General features: G+C 38.1%; 1 protein-coding gene across 1 annotated transcript; it reads left to right on the top strand.

The window, feature by feature from the left end:
- The first annotated feature begins 9803 nt into the window (after positions 1-9803).
- LOC145891588 (adhesion G protein-coupled receptor L3-like) lies at positions 9804-18600 on the top strand. Its single transcript, XM_082981939.1, has 22 exons — positions 9804-10030; positions 10432-10612; positions 10672-10781; positions 11812-11920; positions 11991-12153; positions 12218-12417; positions 12488-12650; positions 12886-13117; positions 13199-13324; positions 13476-13597; positions 13712-13829; positions 13891-14021; positions 14096-14616; positions 14782-15039; positions 15138-15240; positions 15315-15529; positions 15604-15753; positions 16065-16236; positions 16299-16461; positions 16531-16752; positions 16872-17248; positions 17349-18600. The coding sequence occupies exons 1-22, from the start codon at positions 9955-9957 to the stop codon at positions 18303-18305; spliced, it is 4869 nt and encodes a 1622-aa protein (XP_082838065.1). The 5' UTR covers positions 9804-9954; the 3' UTR covers positions 18306-18600.
- Positions 18601-18827: the final 227 nt, after the last annotated feature.

Below are 18827 nucleotides of genomic sequence, written 5' to 3'. Positions count from 1 at the left end.
TAGGTTTACATCGCAGAAACATTGCTCTCGCTCGTCAACGAAAGGCCGATATTTGACGATCTTTGATATCATGTTGTACCTTATGGCCGTTTTCACAAATAGTTGGTTTCGTCCTTGTATTTATAAACGTATTCACCCTAAACCGAAGCTTTTATTTTATGTAATAAATACAACATTACCGTTGTTGTATAGGTTGCAATAAAAAGAGAAGAAAAAACGATAAATTTGTATACACTGTTTGCGGAGATATCTTTTTTAAAGAATATTTGCTTTTAAATTCACCTCGATATATAAAATAAGGTTATAAAAATTGAATATTTTTGTATAGGTTATAAAAATTGAATATTCAGCTATTTACCAGGTCTTGCGAAATTTCGATTTTGGCTGTTTAAAACGGTAGCTGAGTTGGGCACCACAGCTTTGACAACATAATAGTTTGTGTAAATATTGTGCAATGTAGCGATAAAAGAACGAGGCCTTATTGTGCAAAATGTTTTTTAATGGAAGTTTTAAATAGTCAACTGCTGGTCTAACAAAAGCAAAACAGATTGCAAATAAAGGTAGGTAAATCCTAAAAGATTGGGAATGGCCGATTTGGCCGCCATTCAACCAGGCTACGTTACATCTTTATCAGGGGGTGCGAACTGTTTGGTGATTGCAAAGGGGTGCCCACGGCCCACTGCGTAGGCCCTTACCTGGAGGTTTCGAAATGCGCTAAGTTCGCTGCACGCGTACTGATCTATCCTGTCTACAATATACCCACCCAACTCTAAGGTTCAATGCAGTTTGATTATAAAAAGTGGCACCGACACTGTTTTTTTTACGACGCACCAAATTGCACCAATCTGTGTGATTGTTACATTTAGTTTGCACACAACGATTCGCGATCTAGTCAGTTGAAGCGAGAGAAGTTTCTCTGGATCGGGGTTTGGACTTTTGAAAAACAAGAGTTTTGTTTGGAAGTTGCTCGTATTTAATTCAATACAGCAAAATATTCAAGGTTGCTACCTTGTATGGACAATAAGCCTGACGTCACAATGATGCAGGTAAAGATTGGCTGAAAATGCATTGATTTAGAATTTGAATAATCGCTTTTCGCTGCAGTAAAAGCGCACACCACCAAAGCCAAGCCAAGCCAAGCCAAGTAGCTGTCAGACGTGTCTGTTACATTTAATTTCCAACCTATTTTTAAGCCTTAACGTAAACTTTTGTTTATAGTTTTTGGTATAGCCTACTTATATTCCTCGACAAATTCTTCTAGTTGTCAACATATAATTTTACCAACGCGTTTTATTGAAGAACTTCTATCTGAACCAATGCACTTTCAGCCAATCTTTACTTATGTGCGACACATTGTTGACTCAAAGTCGAAGACTACCAGTATAACCATTAGGAAAATAATACAAATTAAATTTTATATTACTTCATTCATATACGCCTAATGTCTCTGTCGTTGCGAACATAAAATAGATTTTTTTTAATGCTGGCTTCATAATGTGCATTGTTAAATGTCCTTGCATGAAATGATTTGTTGATCATAGATCAGTGATTCTCAACTGCGGCTCTTTTTGCCTACCCTGAGTATCAGGCCTCAAGACCTTTATTCAGTTTATTTGGAGCCAGAAAAAGTTAATAAACTTCAGGGGTCCTTATGTATGTGGGGCAAGATTTGTGATTCTGTCAAAAAGATCTATCCGAATTGGGTCTCCTGTCTAACTATGACTGGCCCTGATTTCATACAGACCCAAAAAAAATTTACCTCAATGAAGACTATAACTGAAATTGGCGTAAATTCGGATTAAATGAATATCCTAAATCATCAACAAAACCTCATATTTATATTAATGTAAGAATTTGCTTAAATAACAAACCTGGGGGAATTTAAAAATATTACCAAATATTCCTTCGACCCTTTTATCATAACAGTGTTTTATCATTGCATAGAAAAACTAGACAGTGCACCATTTTTTACTGCAACATGCGGTCCAGCATTGTTTTTGCACTAAGATCAACCTGTCAAAGGTCTTGTCAAATCAGAAGAGCAACAAGATGTTGCAGCATTCGGCCAATGTCCCAAGCCATTATGAAAAAACCTGAAAAAACATTTTTGGGTTTCACGAAGTTTATTGCTGTGTTGGCTCCATTTGTCTACCTTGGTGGGATGTTGTCGATGAAAGGAGCAAGTCTATTAGAAGATTATGACATTTTTGTACCTGATGATGATGATGATTAAACTCAAACCAAACAATTTTCTACATAAAATTATTTTATCACTGCATAATCTTAACAAACTGTGTTGTATTGTTCTGTGGCCAATGTAGTGTATTTTCAACTCTTCGTTGAATTTAAAAAAATCATTGTTTGCAAAAATTGCTGGTGGTTATAGTGAAAAATCTTACTATATTTGTAAAGTGTGCATTCAAAACAGTAAAAACAAGTTACTTGATGTTTGTGTGATGTGCATCATATTTGGTAAATCTGTACTTTTGTATGACAATACATGTTGAAGATTTTACCCATGTTAATACTTTAGTTGTGACTGGACTATTTTGAAAGATTTTTTTAACAGTTTGTTATTTTTTACTACTAGTATTGAGTTTACAAAACAAACTACAAATACTGAATGTTGCACGGGCCAGTGACTTCATGGCCAGGTCAGAGGAAGATATTTGTTTTGTGCTTGGTTATGACATTTTTGTTAAACCAGTTATTTTATCCAGGTATTCGACAAAAAGCTTTTTGTAAACATTATTTGTCAGCTTCGAACATACTGCACTACAAAACAGACCCAAATTAATTGAAATGGAAAATTGTACCAAAGTTTGTAATGTTTTACACAAAGCTTGGTGGTGGTGTTATCATAAATCACAACAACGATTAACGATAGTATATTCGAATCGCTTGCATGGTAATATAGCAGCTCCTATTTTCGTTATAATCTTCTTTGTTTTTATTAAAATAACTTCTCTTACGCAAGATTTCCAAAAGATTAAATTCGGTTTTTCCATGCCAAGAAATGGAAAATGCTAAAACCACAGTATACAAATGTTTGGTATACATTTCGATCCACATGCATTAACGGTATAATTTAGTGTAATTTATAACCAAATAGCGTTTGGTTGCTTTGTTCACATCTGGCCGTTTCTATGTTCCACCATAGAATACTAAAACATGGAATGGAAACTCCGCTGAAAGTGCGCCGTCACGCATGAGTAACACTACGCGAAATGAAAAATGCATTGGGTTAAATGCGATTTTGGTGTTTCTTAAGGGGCTTAAAAACCCATTAAATAGAACAAAATTTAAAACTTTTTAAAAAAAACAAGAAGTTTGGTCACTCGTCTTTTGAAATATGTGGATAATTTTGAATAAATCGTGTCGCATAATTTTTTACGGCGATCTGCTGTCTACTGCATTTTGGGTCAAAATATGAACAAATAATTGCGCGCTTTTGCTGTTTGCAAGCAATGGGAGGCTAAATCGAGTAATGTTATCAACTGCTATGCTTGTTATGTAAAATCAACTACTTGTTTATTATGTTTTTTTCTAGGACAGTATCTCTGCACACAGTAATGCGGTTGTTTGGGAATATTTATTTTGCAAAAACAGGGCATTTGACAAACAGTTGACAAACGATAGTATGTTTGCTTTTTTCTGCGACTTCTGTATCTTGATGAAGATGGAAATAAAGATATTTTAATGAACCAAATTATTAAAACCAGGAAATACCTCGCCAACACCATGTTCATACTGCTGAGTGCAAATGTTGTCAGTCAAGTCCAACACAAAACAACATTTTTGTGCATAATATGGGTTTGAAAAAGCTAAGCCCTGACAAAATATATGTTGATTGTTTGCAAATACTCCAGGGCAGTGGGAATACTTCCAATATAAACCAACTGCAACTTGTATATAAGTGTTTGCATACAAGCAAATTCTGAAAACTTTCATTTTTTTCTTCAACATGACATGTTTCTCTCAGAAGCATTTTACTACATATATAAATCAAATTCTGTTGTGTTTTACTTAAAACTAATCTGCGAAGAAAAAAAATGACTAGTGATAAAAGGTATTTTTAATATATAAAGGTCCAATTTGGCTGAAACAAAATGCAATTATGTTTAGCTCAACAAAACATTACATATTTTCAACTGTGTCATGAGCATTCAACCAAGTGTTATGATAAAAGTAAAAAAATATACTTCTGTTATGTGTGCAATAGTTTGACAAAAATAATTTCCATTAAATTTGATTTGTTTTCTTCTCGGGGGATATTGGACTAATCAACACTTAAAGGCGAACTTTGGGACAAAAGTGCCAATATACAAACATATATTTACAATGAAAACTCAGTGATGTGTGGGAAAAATGTATAAAGTAGATTACTAGTACAACAAAAGCAGGTTCAATAATATTCACAGAGCATCGGCTCATATGTGGCATGAATTGCTCAAAAATAATGGAATATAAAAAAATGACACAAGAATTTATTTGATTATGTCAATATTTTTTAGATAGTTACCCCTATTTATTTATTATTTAATATTATTTGCACAAAAGATGAAAAACGGCCAGATTTAAGTAAGGTTAACCAAGTAAATACAATCTTTAAAATTAAGCAGCAAAATTTGGCCCCATTTTATCTGGTTTACAAAGGCTACAATCTGACATTTTGGGCCAAAAACTACTTCATGTAGTACTGCACTATCTGTCCAACATATGTCTTTACAAAAAGAGGAGCTATGAAACATTTTGATACATACCCAATAATGACTGCAAAAATGTAACCTCTGGGTCAGACTGTTTTGTTCATACATTAGGTTTCTGAATCCCATGATTGCTTTTTAGGCAGATATGCAAATCTAAAACATTACGTCATCACTTGTATGACGTAATTACATGTCTTACGTCATCTTTGAGGTTGACGCGAAGACGTATCAACAACTTTTTAGTCTGTAAGGTGGCTTGTAACACACGGTCAAAAAGTGCATTATAGCGCGTCATAATTAAAATCATCTAAGGATGAAACTACTTGAATTACATTTAAATAAATTCTTGTGGTTACATTAACTTAGAGTTTTTCCCCGCCGTAAAACGCCAAAATCGCATTTAATCCAATGCATTTTTCATTTTGCGTAAAGTGTTACTCATGCGTGACGAAAAGAGTTTCCATTCCATGTTTTAGTATTCTATGGTTCCACAGACTTATAGTATACTAAACAGTACAAATTTTTTTTTAATCAAGGTTTGACTTTTCACCACCACTGTCCCGAATCAATTTTTATTTTCCCGTCGTGATAGCAGTCTAATTACGCCGTAAACATGTGCAGTGAACTGACGAGAACCGAACAGCTTTGAAATGTAGCCTAGACGGTTATCGAGAAGCTGCCGGAAAATAAAAAATATTTTGTCATTGCTTCGTGGTGTATCCTCTCTTGCTGATTTTTTTTTTTGTTTTGACATCCTTGCAGTGAACAAACTTATTAATTTTAAGTTGTTCCTAAGGCATGTTGTTCTGCTCCAAAAATCCAGGTAGCCTACAGCGTAGTGTGTTGGTGCCATATTAATGTTTCAACAAAATACAGACAAATCTTCCTTAAATCAACAATCTGACAAAAAAAATTACGTAAACCATGATTTCTCTAGCCCACGTTGTGTTTTTGGGGAAACAAAGCAGCTATTTAGCGAAATAGTTTCCATCAACCTATAATTATAGTTGTCTGCTGAAGCGCCCTAGAGCAGATCCACAACCGTGACGAACATTTCATATGTCATAGTAGAACAAACAAACAAACAGTACTATATGTTTAATTTAAGTATACTATGCTTACATGCGGAGCGCAAATGTCGAAAAGCTGTTTGTTTTGTTTTGACAACTTACCCAAGAAATAGGAATGACGTCATGGTAATATAGTAACATCCTTTTAAACTTCTATTTACACATGGTGCCCAAGAAAACTGGTTGACAAAACATCGTTGTATTTCGGAAAAAGGGTAAAAATTATACAATGTTTTTAGACATTGCGATCAATATAGCACTAATATTGCAAAACTAAAAACTCGAAACTCGACCTGCGATTGAAAAATATATTTTTAGGGTTAAAATATTAGATTTCTATGTTTCAAATTTAGCTTGAGGCCCGAATGTTACATATATACACGTGTTAAAACACTTTATATAAGGCTTAATGTAAAAAAATAATTTAACCAAGGGCAGCTAAGCTGCGTTTGTTTCTTCGTTCTATCGCTTACAAACGCTTTATGTATGTATTGTGATGATGAACCCAAACTTGCCGATTTTCACAACGATATAGGCCTACATAGTTTTCGTTATTTTAATCATCTCTATCTTGTACATTTTTCAACGTCTGTGTGAAAAAGTTTGGGAGCTAGATTTTATTGGTGTCAAACCACAACCAATTTGCCATATAAGTTTTTCACATAGTCAGTAATTGCATGCAACACTCGATTCCGAAGTTCTGAAATTGTGTTACTATTAAGTACGTGTTTGACATACGTTGTTATAACATTATAACATCAAAAACAATTCTATTGTGGGACGCAGGTTTTGCTTGTATGAACCAGAGCGGTGAATGCAGTGACTAGTATATACAATACAACGACTGTTTGTCAGTAACGAACACGTGTTCAAATGCTGAAAGTTTTGAAAAGAATGGCGGTACCTTATCCCAGAAGTAATGCGATCCTACCAAAACATGTTTTTCGTAATTCGCAATTGATCAGAATTTTTTGCCGGTGCCGTGAATAGAAATTCGATCTACACTACACGAAATAACAACAAAACAGCGTTGCTCTTTATAAACCGAAGTGAAAATCAGCCGATATCACTACTCACGAATTGGGTATAAATGCACGTATTTACAGCAATCATATTTCAGATTTTTAACCAGAGGTTTCTGAAGGTAACACGAGAAAGTGCGTGTTTACACAATAAAGTCGATACAATGCAGTGGTGATAATAATCGTGTAAGCGCATAGGGTTGAAGTGGCGGTACCCTCCTTTTATAATAAGACTATCCAATTCCGAATTCATTTACCCGACTTCTATTCAAGAGATCCAGTACAGTTAGCAGAAGATTCTTCCCTACCTTTTAAATTTTCCTCTGAAGCTATTTTCTGAATTGATTTTTATGTCGTTATGTGCAAGGTTTTGGCTTGATTACGTTTGTACCAATCACAAACCAAATTAACAATGATTTCGAATCAAACTACGTGGGTTGCATCACGAGGTATTCTGTAACATTTACCCTACGAGTTTAAAACAGCAACGCTCGTAGTATTTATCAACAAACAAGTCCAACAAGACACGGCTATAAAGTTACCCCTCCTTGTGTGTAGATAAAAAACAATTCATTGTTTCGTGGTTGCGTGGGGACATTTTTCCTTACTTACTCACTGTTCAATATTGACTTCGTTGGTAGTTCTTGTAGAAGTACCTTTATACTGTTGGCCTTTTTTGGTTTGAAAACACATTGGTTAGGAATGAAACCAATGCGTTATACCACCCACTACTCCAGTATCAGCAACAAATCCGATTACAGTTAGCATGATTTGTTTTTAAAAACCCAATTGATCCGATGGTTCCGCGATTGTCGTTCAACTGTTTCATATCTCTAACGCCAAGTCTGGAATCCATCTTGCGTGCGTATCTGTAGGCTACAGTTTGTGATTAAAGCACACGACAAATTGGACCGGACCCTGTGAACCAGAGATACCACATCAGAAAAGGGTGGGACGTTCTTTTTTGAAATTACAATACTTCATACACCGATTCATTACTAACCAATATTTTCCTAATTGGGGTAATTTCAAAGTGCCCTCCATCAAAAAAGGAATTCAATTGTATGAAGGTGCACTTTAGACACTTCAACACTAAAGTACCATCGTATCTCCGATACTGTAACGGTGTTACGCGGGAGCTAAGAAAACAAAGAAGTTTGACAAAAAGCAGGAACCATTTTCCCGATCGAGTGCACTTCATAAGATTCTTTATTCATATTTTCCACGTCACAATTAGCGTCCTTGGAAGGCTTCAACGCTGTGAATATGTTGGCAACGGTGATTTCGAACGAAAAAAATGCGACATTCATTTGCCATCCTTGCATGTTGGTACAGCGTTTTACAGTTTGGTTTCCGCACAGTGCGGGTGGTTTGTTTATGGCTGTAAACGTTACAAATGTGACTTCATCGCAAGCCGTCGCGCGAGTATTTATGCACTTTTTCGTCAGTCATTTATATTTGGTAGCATCTTATCAAACATCAGTGTTTCCACCAGTATTAAAATTAAAGTGCTTCCTTATAGCCCGCAGGTACGTCTGGTTCGCGCCGTGCGTTTACGACCGTTCTTTACAAATTTGATTTGCGTTGGCTCTAAAATGCACTGGACGGGGGAGACACCAGTTAGTCGTCAGTGACTCACTGTCTGCTCTGCCGCTGCGAATGCCATTGTATAAACAATCGAATGTTGTGAGAAGGGTTTGGGCTCAAACTCGCCGTGACTGTCGACACGTGATTACTCTCCAAGATTAATCCCATGATTAAGTAATACTCATAAGTCGGTTTTCGTATTTCTCGAGTAAATTTATCTGTTTTCTGGTGAACAACTTTTTTGTTCATCACAGCTCTAAAACTTGGTTCGCCCAGTTCGATTTCATACATGACTAACTTGAACATCAACCTCAACCGATGAATTGCCTGAACAAGAAAATGCTGTATTTGAATGGTTTGTGAACAAATTATGTATTGAAAATGCTGCTTGTGTTGTAAAACCATCGTCATATAACTGCTTCATGTTAAAAGTACCTCAATTTCGGTTGGCACCAAACCATTGTCACTATTTTGATTGTTTTTGAACAATTGTAGCGTTAACCTTCTCAGCATGTTTCCTGTGTGCTTAATGTCGGCGCAGCATGTCATCGTGCGAAAAAGAACCTTCACGTGAAGGTTTTGTCTGCTGCGAACTCCCGATTGCGAATGTGGGACACAGACAGTCGGCGCGGTAATCGCTGAACTCGTGCATTCAGTCTTTATCTGTATGTTCTGACGAGTGTAATCTGCAAATCAGGTCAGAAACCAACAATTCCTTGTTATGTGGAAACGAATTTTTACTCCATAAGGTAATCCCGTTTTGTAAAGTTTATTTGGAGCAATCATTTCTGTATTCTCAGTTATGAAGGCACCCTTATGTGCAGTCTTGCAACTGATGGGGAGCGTTAGGTGCGATGAATTATTTATAAATTTGTATGAACTGACTGTTGTCTGTTGTCTTAAAGCATGTTTTAGATACAGAAACTGATTTTGTTAGTAGTTATTTTCCATTATTTTGTTAAAGTCATTTTTAAACTTGTGTGAGTCTTGCTAAGTTATGGTTAAAATTTTGACTTACTAGATTTTTTGCTATCACGCAAAAACTAAAGCCTTGCAGAAATGTTAGTGGTAAGTAGAACAAAATGGTTATGTGAAGCCGCAACACGTTTTGTCACCATTTTGTTTGCTTTACAAGTTTCCCGACTTATCGGCTGTATCGCTAGCGAACAGCAGACCCAACGGGGGAAGTCGGAGAGAAAAAGGCATTTCGAGTCTCGCAAAATCCTTCGGGCGTTGCGCAGTCAGTGCCGCTGTTATGACCCGGTTGGTGGCCCTCGTTTAAGACAACTAAGTTGGAAGAAAATGTTTGCAGTCTTATGTCATGCAGTACAGTGAAAATCGTAGTATTAGGTAGTTCTCATAATCACTGGGATGACAGCGGATCTAACTTGTTTATTGTTTCCTTTCTCAAGAACAGATTGTAACATCTTAATATAGTATGTTTAACATTATCTGGATATGAAGAAAAGAATATACTAATCAGTGATTACGAAATCTACAAAAATTGTAAGGAAAGATTTTTGAGTGTGGTCGTGTCCTAAGTTGTTACTGTCCACACTGGATAAGATGCAATATTTCGTTCACATGGAAACGAAAATGTGGATTTACTTCGTGCTTGTTTTGTACACGACATCTGTAGAAGGTAAGAAATTAATACACATGCGGAGATTTTGTCGTTAAATTACACAAAAAAGATTCAATATACCTTCCTGTCGCATTTTTCTTCTGTTTCCTAACCAAGTTGTGATTAGGTTGTGTATTAGAATGTGGATTACAATTATCGATTCAGGCCAAGAAGCTTATCTTGGCACGTGTATGTTAACATTATCAAAACCATTGTTTGCTGGCAGCGCAGGGTTTTGGCCAATCTACCAATATGGCTTTGCACAGAATAGTTATAAACAGAGTTTTCAAACTTTTGTCTGATATTTCCTAATTGCACCTTGTTTGCGATTTGAATGAAGCAGATATTAAATTTACCGACAGATTGGTTTAAAAACCTTTTGTTGTCTATTATTTTTACCAACCAAATAAATTGTTTAGGTGGAGAAACTACAGCGTGTCAAAACGAATACGTTACTTTGCGATGTCCGGGCAATGACTTAATTCAAATGACTTTTGCAATGTATGGAAGGAATGACGATCGCCGCTGTATATCACAAAATGAAAATGCCCATAACGCTGGGTGTCGACTTCATCCGCGAACAGAGATAGTGGCAAAAAAGTAAGATAGAAAATTCCTCCTGTTCATCGTGAAGTTGAATTCGTTTCTTTTTTATTCAGCTGCAACGGCAAAAGTGAATGTACTTTTAAAGTTGATCCGAATATGTTTCCTGATCCTTGTCCAGGGACTGCAAAGTACTTGCAGATGGAATGGGAGTGTGTTGCCTTTGGTAAGTCCTTCAGCGTATTCCCTTTCTTGTGCCATCTTCTATACTGTACAACCGAACAAAACCACTTTTATTCAACGCCACAAACCTTCACTATAGTGCTCGCTTGATTCACTTTGTTTCCATGGTTAAATGGGGGCTTGATAGCGTAATTTAGGAAATATAACAAGATACTGGTTCAGCCATACACCTGAATATGTCAAACTCAATGGTCAATTAGAATTGGTGTGAACTATGGCGTAACGAGAGTGCTGTGTCTGGCAAGAATCAGTGGAATTTGTTGTAAATCGCTTGAATGAACTTCTCCCAGACAGTGTTTGTGGCTGACTCGTCATTTGGTCGATTCGCACGCCTGCGCAATGGTACAATGTTATATGCCCTAATGTTGCATTTAACACTAATGTGTAAAAAGTTATCGTACTTAAAGTTTATGACAACAGATGTGCCAAATAACTTTAGAAGTTTGATTTGTGTTTGTTGGCTTGGTGTTTCGTAACTCCATTTGGTGTGTGAATTTTAAGTGCACCGACTTAAATCCGAGGATTTGTACTGTAATTCGTGGCTTAGTTTCCGCACAAACCAGACAAGGCGTTTTTATTAAAACTACAAATTTGGTCCATTCTCTGAAAGATAATTCGTAGTTTCGACGGGCCGAGAATTTTCGCTTGGGTTGCCAGGGATCAAACTGGTTTATCGCCGGAAAATTACTTGACGCGTCACTAGTTCTTCGATTTTGCCTTCAGATTTAAAAGCAAATGTACAGATAGTTTCTTTTAATGTGTGTTTATCAGTCTGTTGGTTTTTGATATCGCGAAACGAAGGAAAACTTTTGCTGGCTTAAAGGGGGGGAGGGGGGTTGGCTCGAAAGTAAATATTCTCTACATCGCGTCCGCTCGGTCGAATGCCTTCCTCGAAATCTGATACTTTAATTATTTGACCATCCTTCCATTTCTCCTTCGACCGCCATAACTTACCCAACACTTCCCTGAGTGTAGAAAGGCAGCAGTTATAATGCAATTGTCTTAACTTTCAGCGGCGACGTGCCCTGGCGCAATAACAAAGGTTACCAAAGAAAGTTCAGTCACAACGAACAAAAATACAAATGGGGCATGGGCCCGTGATCCATTTCAGCAAACTCAAAGGTAGGTCTACGACAACACTCGCGCAAAAGATAATTAATAATGTAATAATTTGTCACAAATTTATACGCAGGATATTTTTCATGGGCTGGATGCAATATCGATCTTCGCATTTGCAAGAGTTTGAGTCATTGGATGAACTTTCCACAAAATCCGGCAAAAATTTTCACACTATACCTGGTCGAGTGGATGGCACAGGGTTTGTTGTTTATGATGGAAGTATCTATTACAACAAGGTTAGAAACACGACATATTATATTTTCTGATCTGTATCTGATATCGTATACATATTTTCCACAGGAAAGGTCTCGTGAAATTGTGCGATACGATCTTCGGGCCGGTCGTATTCAAGTTGAAAAAGAAATTCCGAATGCTAATTATCACGATACTTCGCCTTACGGTGTCAGCATGGACACTGATATAGATTTGGCCGTGGATGAAACAGGGCTTTGGGTAATTTATGCCACCGAAGATAACCAGGGAAATATAGTTATATCCAGGTAACAACACAATGCGATAAAACATCAATTGTGTGAACAAATTGCCTAATTTTTACTTATGGTTCAACAGCTTGGAACGAAAATCACTTAACATTCTCAACACTTGGACCACTCCCTATTCAAAACTCTCTGCGCTGAACGCATTTATTGTATGTGGAGTTCTATATGTTGTCAATTATGACTCTCTCACCATTGATTATATGTTCAACACGACATCCAATGTTGGAAAAGAGGCAAGTAGTGTCCGAAAAGTTGTTGTTGGCCATTTTTTTGTTAGAAGGAAGTGCAAAACCAGTTAGCCTGTGTACATTTAAAAGCCTTCTTTGTGATTACATTTAAAGTAGGCCATCAGACGTCCAGTGGTCTCTGTATTTATTGAGTTTCCGGCTTCTGTTAGGTGGACGTGAAACTGTCATTAAAACAACGGTGTCTGAAAATAGGTCACTCAAATTGTCTTATCACGCACAGATTAACATCGCCATTCCGGGCGTAACGACTTCAACTTCTTCAATCGACTACAATCCAAAAGACCGCTTGCTTTATGTTTGGGACTCGAAATCTGCGATCAACTATCAACTTGAATTCGCGACTCCCTCAGTTGAAACAACCACAACAGAAACGGAAACAAAACCAACAAGCCCTCCTACTATTATTCCTCACTCAACTTCAACATCATTTACAACAACCACTAAATATCCAGGTAAGCTGAGGTTTCATGTATTAAACTGTATACGATCACACATAAAATCACTGACCATGATTTTGATTTTTGGCCTTGCAGGTATCAATACGTCATCATCTACGTCAAAACCGCCAGAACAACCGACGTATTGTCGGCGACAGGAAGCAGCAGGCTTGATTTGGAATGACACTTCTTATGGAAACATTGCCCTCATGCCATGTCCTGGTCAGTTTACGCACAATCAAGTTTAACTTTTCTGTTGGTAAAGTTGCTACACTGAGCGCAGTAGCTAATACATAATGGATGACATTGACTATCCGACCTAAAAGACACGCCGCATTTAAAACAGATCAATATTAATTTTTAAAACTGACAGGCATTGGAGGTGGTCACGCAAACTGGATGTGTGCAGGAAATTTATCCAAACCAAGCTGGGCGACTGAGATGCCGGATTTAACACAATGCGCTTCGCGATGGATAAAGGATTTTGTCGAGGAGGTAAGTCGAGGTGTATTGTGGTGTGTTTGTTTAGGTTTATGACTGTCGTTCGCCGACCCGAAAATGGCGGCTTTTGGACATTTTTTGTCACAGTGTCAAAATATTGTGTTAAAGGTTGAAGTTGGAACATTATCTGTTGGAGAGTTGAGCTCTAAACTGTTGTCGGATTTAATTAGAAAGCATAACGATCTTAAAAGCTGGGATATAGCCAAAATCATTGAAGCTTTTAAAAGTAAGGAAATTATATTCATTTTTAACAACTGTGTTTATTAATGATGCATTTCTTTGCTCAGAACTTTTAAAAGTTGCTGAAACTGAACCAAGAAACGCAGCAACCCTCTCGAACACCATTATAAAATGCAGTAGTATTCTCTTGTCGCAAAACGTAAGTGCTGCCTGGACAGCACTGAAACAACCACTGCGGGTAGGTTGAATTATAGACGACAGTGCATGTAATTTACTAGCAGGCTTGGTAATGGCCACCCCCGTTCTTCGTAGAGCCATCTGGCAACATCGCTAATGGGCGTCGTCGAAGATGCTGGGTTCTTTTTGACTAAAGATATAATGACGGACGAAAACAGTCCGACAACTCCAACTACTTCCGATAAGTTCGACGTGAGCTGGGTCGAACCTCAAGTTTCACTGGGTATCCACGTGCAACATGAAAACATGCCCAAGAAAGAACCATCAGACATTTTGTGGACTACCTCGCATGGAGATACAGTAAAATTGGACTTTAAAGCTGTTGCTGAGGCTATTGACGACAATGCAAAAAAAGCCTTGATTTTTTTGTCGTTTGTTAACGTCGGACAATATATCGAAGACTCCACCGGCTTAGGATCACCCGAGAAACCCGTTGACTCACAAGTTGTATCAGTTTCTGTCGCATCGGCAACTGGTGACCAGTTTAATCGGATACGAGACTCTTTGGAATTAAAACGACCCTTGCTGTTAAACCTTCGTCATCGACAAAACCACTTTCCTTACCACACTTGCGCATTCTGGAACCAATACCAAAGGTATGCGGACGGTATATTAGTTATTGTGCGGTTAATTGTGTGTAATTTGTCTCGTGCTAGCCATGCAACGATTTTTGAGGACTTTCGATTCTGTACTTGCCCCATTGCTATAATGTTGTGTCCCGGTGTGTTATTAGCACTAATAACCATTTATAACATACACAGAAATAAAGAAGATGGATTTTGGTCAGGGAATGGTTGCAGAAAGTTGTCAGGCAACAGAACCCACAGTCTTTGTGAATGTGATCATATGACCAGCTTTGTGGTCATTTCATCAGAACAACCGATTTTTTCTAATGACCCAGAAGGCAATCTTCCCAGCAATGAGGACGTCCCACTGAAATATTTAAACATCGCCCGAAGCGGAGTCGTCATTTCCTTTGTGTTTTCTTTCGTAGTTGCTGTTACATTGATTGTTTATAGGTAAGTCGATATACATTTATCTTCAACACACAATTATCAAAAATTTGTCGATAGTTTGTATATAAACAGGTCCATTTCATTCAATTGTTTATTTGTAGTCATTCCTTGGACCTGAACACCATTCACAAAAATATCGTCCTATCACTATGTTTTACCGAACTTGTTTTCCTCTTCGGAATTCACCAAGTAGATTCACAAACTGTAAGTAACAATAAAGAACGTTTATTGCCAAAGTTTAACTGATAGTAATGTTTATTTTCATGCCTTTTTCGCAGATGTGTGCAATAATAGCTGCACTCCTACATTTTGGTGTTTTGTGCATCTTCACTTGGTCCGTTTTGGAACCTTTCCACCTTTACATGGCACTTGGTGACTTGGTGGAGCGGAACGACCGATGGCGTTGGTATTACGTCATCGGATACGCTTGCCCTGCTCTTGTAACATCTATAAGTTGCGCAGTAAAGTTCAAAGGCTATGGGGGGTTCCTAATGTAAGTTGCTGTTATTATCAAACAATTAGTGATGCTTGTTCAAATAAATGTTTGCAATGGTTTTTTTTTTACAGATGTTGGCTACAAAATGATGATGGATTTGTATGGAGCGTTATCGCTCCTTGCTGTTTTAGCGTCTGTTTGTCAGTCGTATTTTTGTTGCGGTCCGTTCGAAGAATTAAAGCAATAGAAAATAATGGAAACAGAAAATCAAGAAATGGGAGGTAACCACCAGTGTTTCTGGTTTCGCGGTAAAGCGTTGCACTTGCCAGGTCCTTGTGTGAAATCCATTGTTTTGTCTAGAGTGTAGCTCTTGCTTTATAATGGATTTAATGGGCTCGGAGTGCCTGTTGTCAGGATTGTGCCTTTACATGTTGTCATCGAGCTACGTGTGTTTCAAGATAAAATAGATTATCGTAGTGAAACCATTCTGTTTGTGGGTCTCTACCAGTGTCCTTTTCTTTTGAATGGAATGGTTTTGAAAAGTACATGTAGTTGTTTGGATAAACCACAAGTAAAACAACTTTGTTTGCAGATCACACGCAGCGAGAATAGCAGTTCTGCAACTGTTGCTTATTGTGATGTGGTGTTGCGGTTTATTGTGGTTCAGCAACCTGACGCCTAAATACACTGCTGCCTTGTTCTGCATTTTTTGTTCAGCGCATGGCGTTGTTTCTTTCATCTTCTACTGCTTAATTCCTAGCGAAGTAAGTTTTGTATATAACAAACCGCCGGGTTTTAGGTAGTAATTGCCAATATTTTTGTTCAGGTTAGACAAATGTACAGCAAGTGTGTTTCCAGTCGTAAAAATACTGCTGACAATAGAATATTTTCCGGTCTTGATCGATCTTACGACTGTCCAGAAACGAACACAGTAAGATCGAATTTGCGTTCAGACGGCACAACGCGCACCGTCTACCACTACCAAGCCGGTATGTCTGATAACATCTTCAAACACGCGTGAAAGCCAATATAGCGATTAATCACGTTTACTTTCTAAGGAAACCCAGTTACAACGACGACCATGTTCCCTATCGCAAGTGCTCAATCTCTTCGACTTGCGAAGGCTGCGGCTATCATGGAGAATGAACCTTTTGTTGTGAATCCAGCTTCCACCACAGTGACATCTGATCTTGTGGTTCACCGATTTGAACCTTGTCGAGATGGCGCAGGTCACAATCTATCTGAATGTGATTGTCTAATCTCATCAACAGATGACACCGGTATGTGAACCGTTTGATATATTGCATGTATGCAAAAGCGCCAACTCAAATTTTTCAAATAGAAAATTTATTTCATTTTTGCAAAATGCAAAAATCTATGTCTTCGTTTTGTGTTGCAGATCCTAAACTTCTATCGACGATTAATCGTTCCCGCCAGAGTGGATGGAACCATTACTTTCCAACAGAAAGTCGGCACAGAACCCATCATGCTTGCATGACCAGCGACGTTAACCAATGTGCAACTAGTCAATATGAACAGCCCACACAACACTATTGCCAGTGTACACACATTTCTGGCACATCTTCTGGGTGTTACGACCACCTTCATGACGATCCGTACAATCGTTCGCAGAAGAACACTCCAGCACATCGTTCCCATTTCCCCACACCACCACCACCGCCTTCACTTCACATTATACCATCTAGACCAAGCCGAGCGCCTCATCATTATGAAACTCTCGGCCCTTTCTCCGATGACGCAGTCAACACCACCACGGTATGGCTGATGTTCTTTTTGTTATGTGTTAAGCAACTGACATAAATTTTTGAAAACGTTATGTGGATCTTTTCTGCAATAATTTATTATTATTTTGCAGCAAAATCCCACTGCACTTTTTCAAAAACATTGTTATGAGGATGTAACAATGCACCAAGTATTGGTAGAAGATGACCAGAGGAGAAGGCCACTATCAAACTGTTCCTACAGTGACATTCGTGTGCAAAGTAACTTAGAAGGCAACTACAAGCAATCATCAGCTTCAACCGACAATTTGTTGCAACGTAGAATTCACCATAGCGGTCACTACCCAATTGTGTATTGTCCTATGCAGAGGTTTAACACTGAGCCGGTGGATTTCCGTCGTTCGGAAAATCACAATCGAAGCGGGAGACATTCTGATCCATTGTCCACCGATCAAGGATACGACACAGATTCACAGCAGACCGCACACCAGTTGACGACGAACAAGCTTCATAATGACATACCAAAGCCTCATTACACATCATTGGTTGTCACAAACAGCGGAACAGCGTCAGCGAATTCCCCCGGTCAACTGACAAGACCGGCCTCTACCTCGGTGGAATCTGACTGTGCGTCGGAAAATGACCGTGAAGTTGAATTGATCATTGGAGTTCATTCCAACCAACACGGAAGCCCTAGTAATTCGGCCATCAGTGCAAACAATGTAGACCAAATCACATTGTCTGATGATTTTAATGAAAGTGGTTTGGAAGGTATTGACACTGCGACGGGTGGATGCGTGAGTGGATGTGGTACTGTCGCCAGTTGGTCTGCTGTACCTGCCAGTGACCTTCGTGCTGCCAACTCAAAGTTAGACGGAATAAATCGTGTGAGCAGGGAGCGAGTGAACAATGCGCAAGTGGGCGTGGCACCAATGGATGCGAAAAACTATCAAACACGTAATCTGGAACCTAACAATACGAATTCTGGGAGTGATCGTTGTACGTACACCTTACCAGGGACTGCACAAGCTGGAACTAAAGCCAGAATTGATTTACGAAGTGGTGGAATTAGCATGATTACAAATTTGTAGTGTTAGCCTTGAGTATTTTTCAACATCTCTTTGCATTATTTTGCGGAACAATTCACTATGCGAAATGCACTGTTCTGAGACACACAACAAATTTATATCAATAACTTTTTAGTTGAATTCCATGTGTGCAACTTGAGCATCTTATTTTACATGTACATCTTTTCATACGGCGGATATTGCAGGCAAACCACCAACATTCTGGTAATGTGGTGCTTGTTCTTTTTGCTTTAATCATGTTCCTGTGTGTGCTGTAAGCAGCTTTCTTCTTTTGTTACTTTTAAATAAAAACATTCGAAGCTAATGGATGTTGGTTTATTGACGCGCACTATGCAGTAAGTATAACTCCGTACACTTCCATCTTTACCAGGATTAATTTTGCATTAGCCGTAGGCTGCTGTTAATCAATATACAATGCCGATATTCCGTGATAAATGAAATTCCAGACGCTATAATGACCCAGTGTAATCAGCCGCCGTCGAAATAAGTCTTTGATTAATGATTAGTTTGAGATTCACGAAGACA

This window comes from Ascidia mentula, chromosome 1 (genome assembly GCF_947561715.1).
Source record: "Ascidia mentula chromosome 1, kaAscMent1.1, whole genome shotgun sequence".
NCBI lineage: Eukaryota > Metazoa > Chordata > Ascidiacea > Phlebobranchia > Ascidiidae > Ascidia > Ascidia mentula.
Note: the sequence above shows the minus strand (reverse complement) of the source record. Positions and strands in the feature narration are given on the sequence as shown.

Bases quoted from the DNA above. Each gene is read 5' to 3' on its own strand.
- LOC145891588 (XM_082981939.1), top strand. From the start codon at position 9,955: ATGCAATATTTCGTTCACATGGAAACGAAAATGTGGATTTACTTCGTG. The intron at 13,118-13,198 runs GTAAGCTGAGGT...TTGGCCTTGCAG, and splicing joins AACAACCACTAAATATCCAG to GTATCAATACGTCATCATCT. The intron at 16,462-16,530 runs GTATGTCTGATA...TTACTTTCTAAG, and splicing joins CGTCTACCACTACCAAGCCG to GAAACCCAGTTACAACGACG.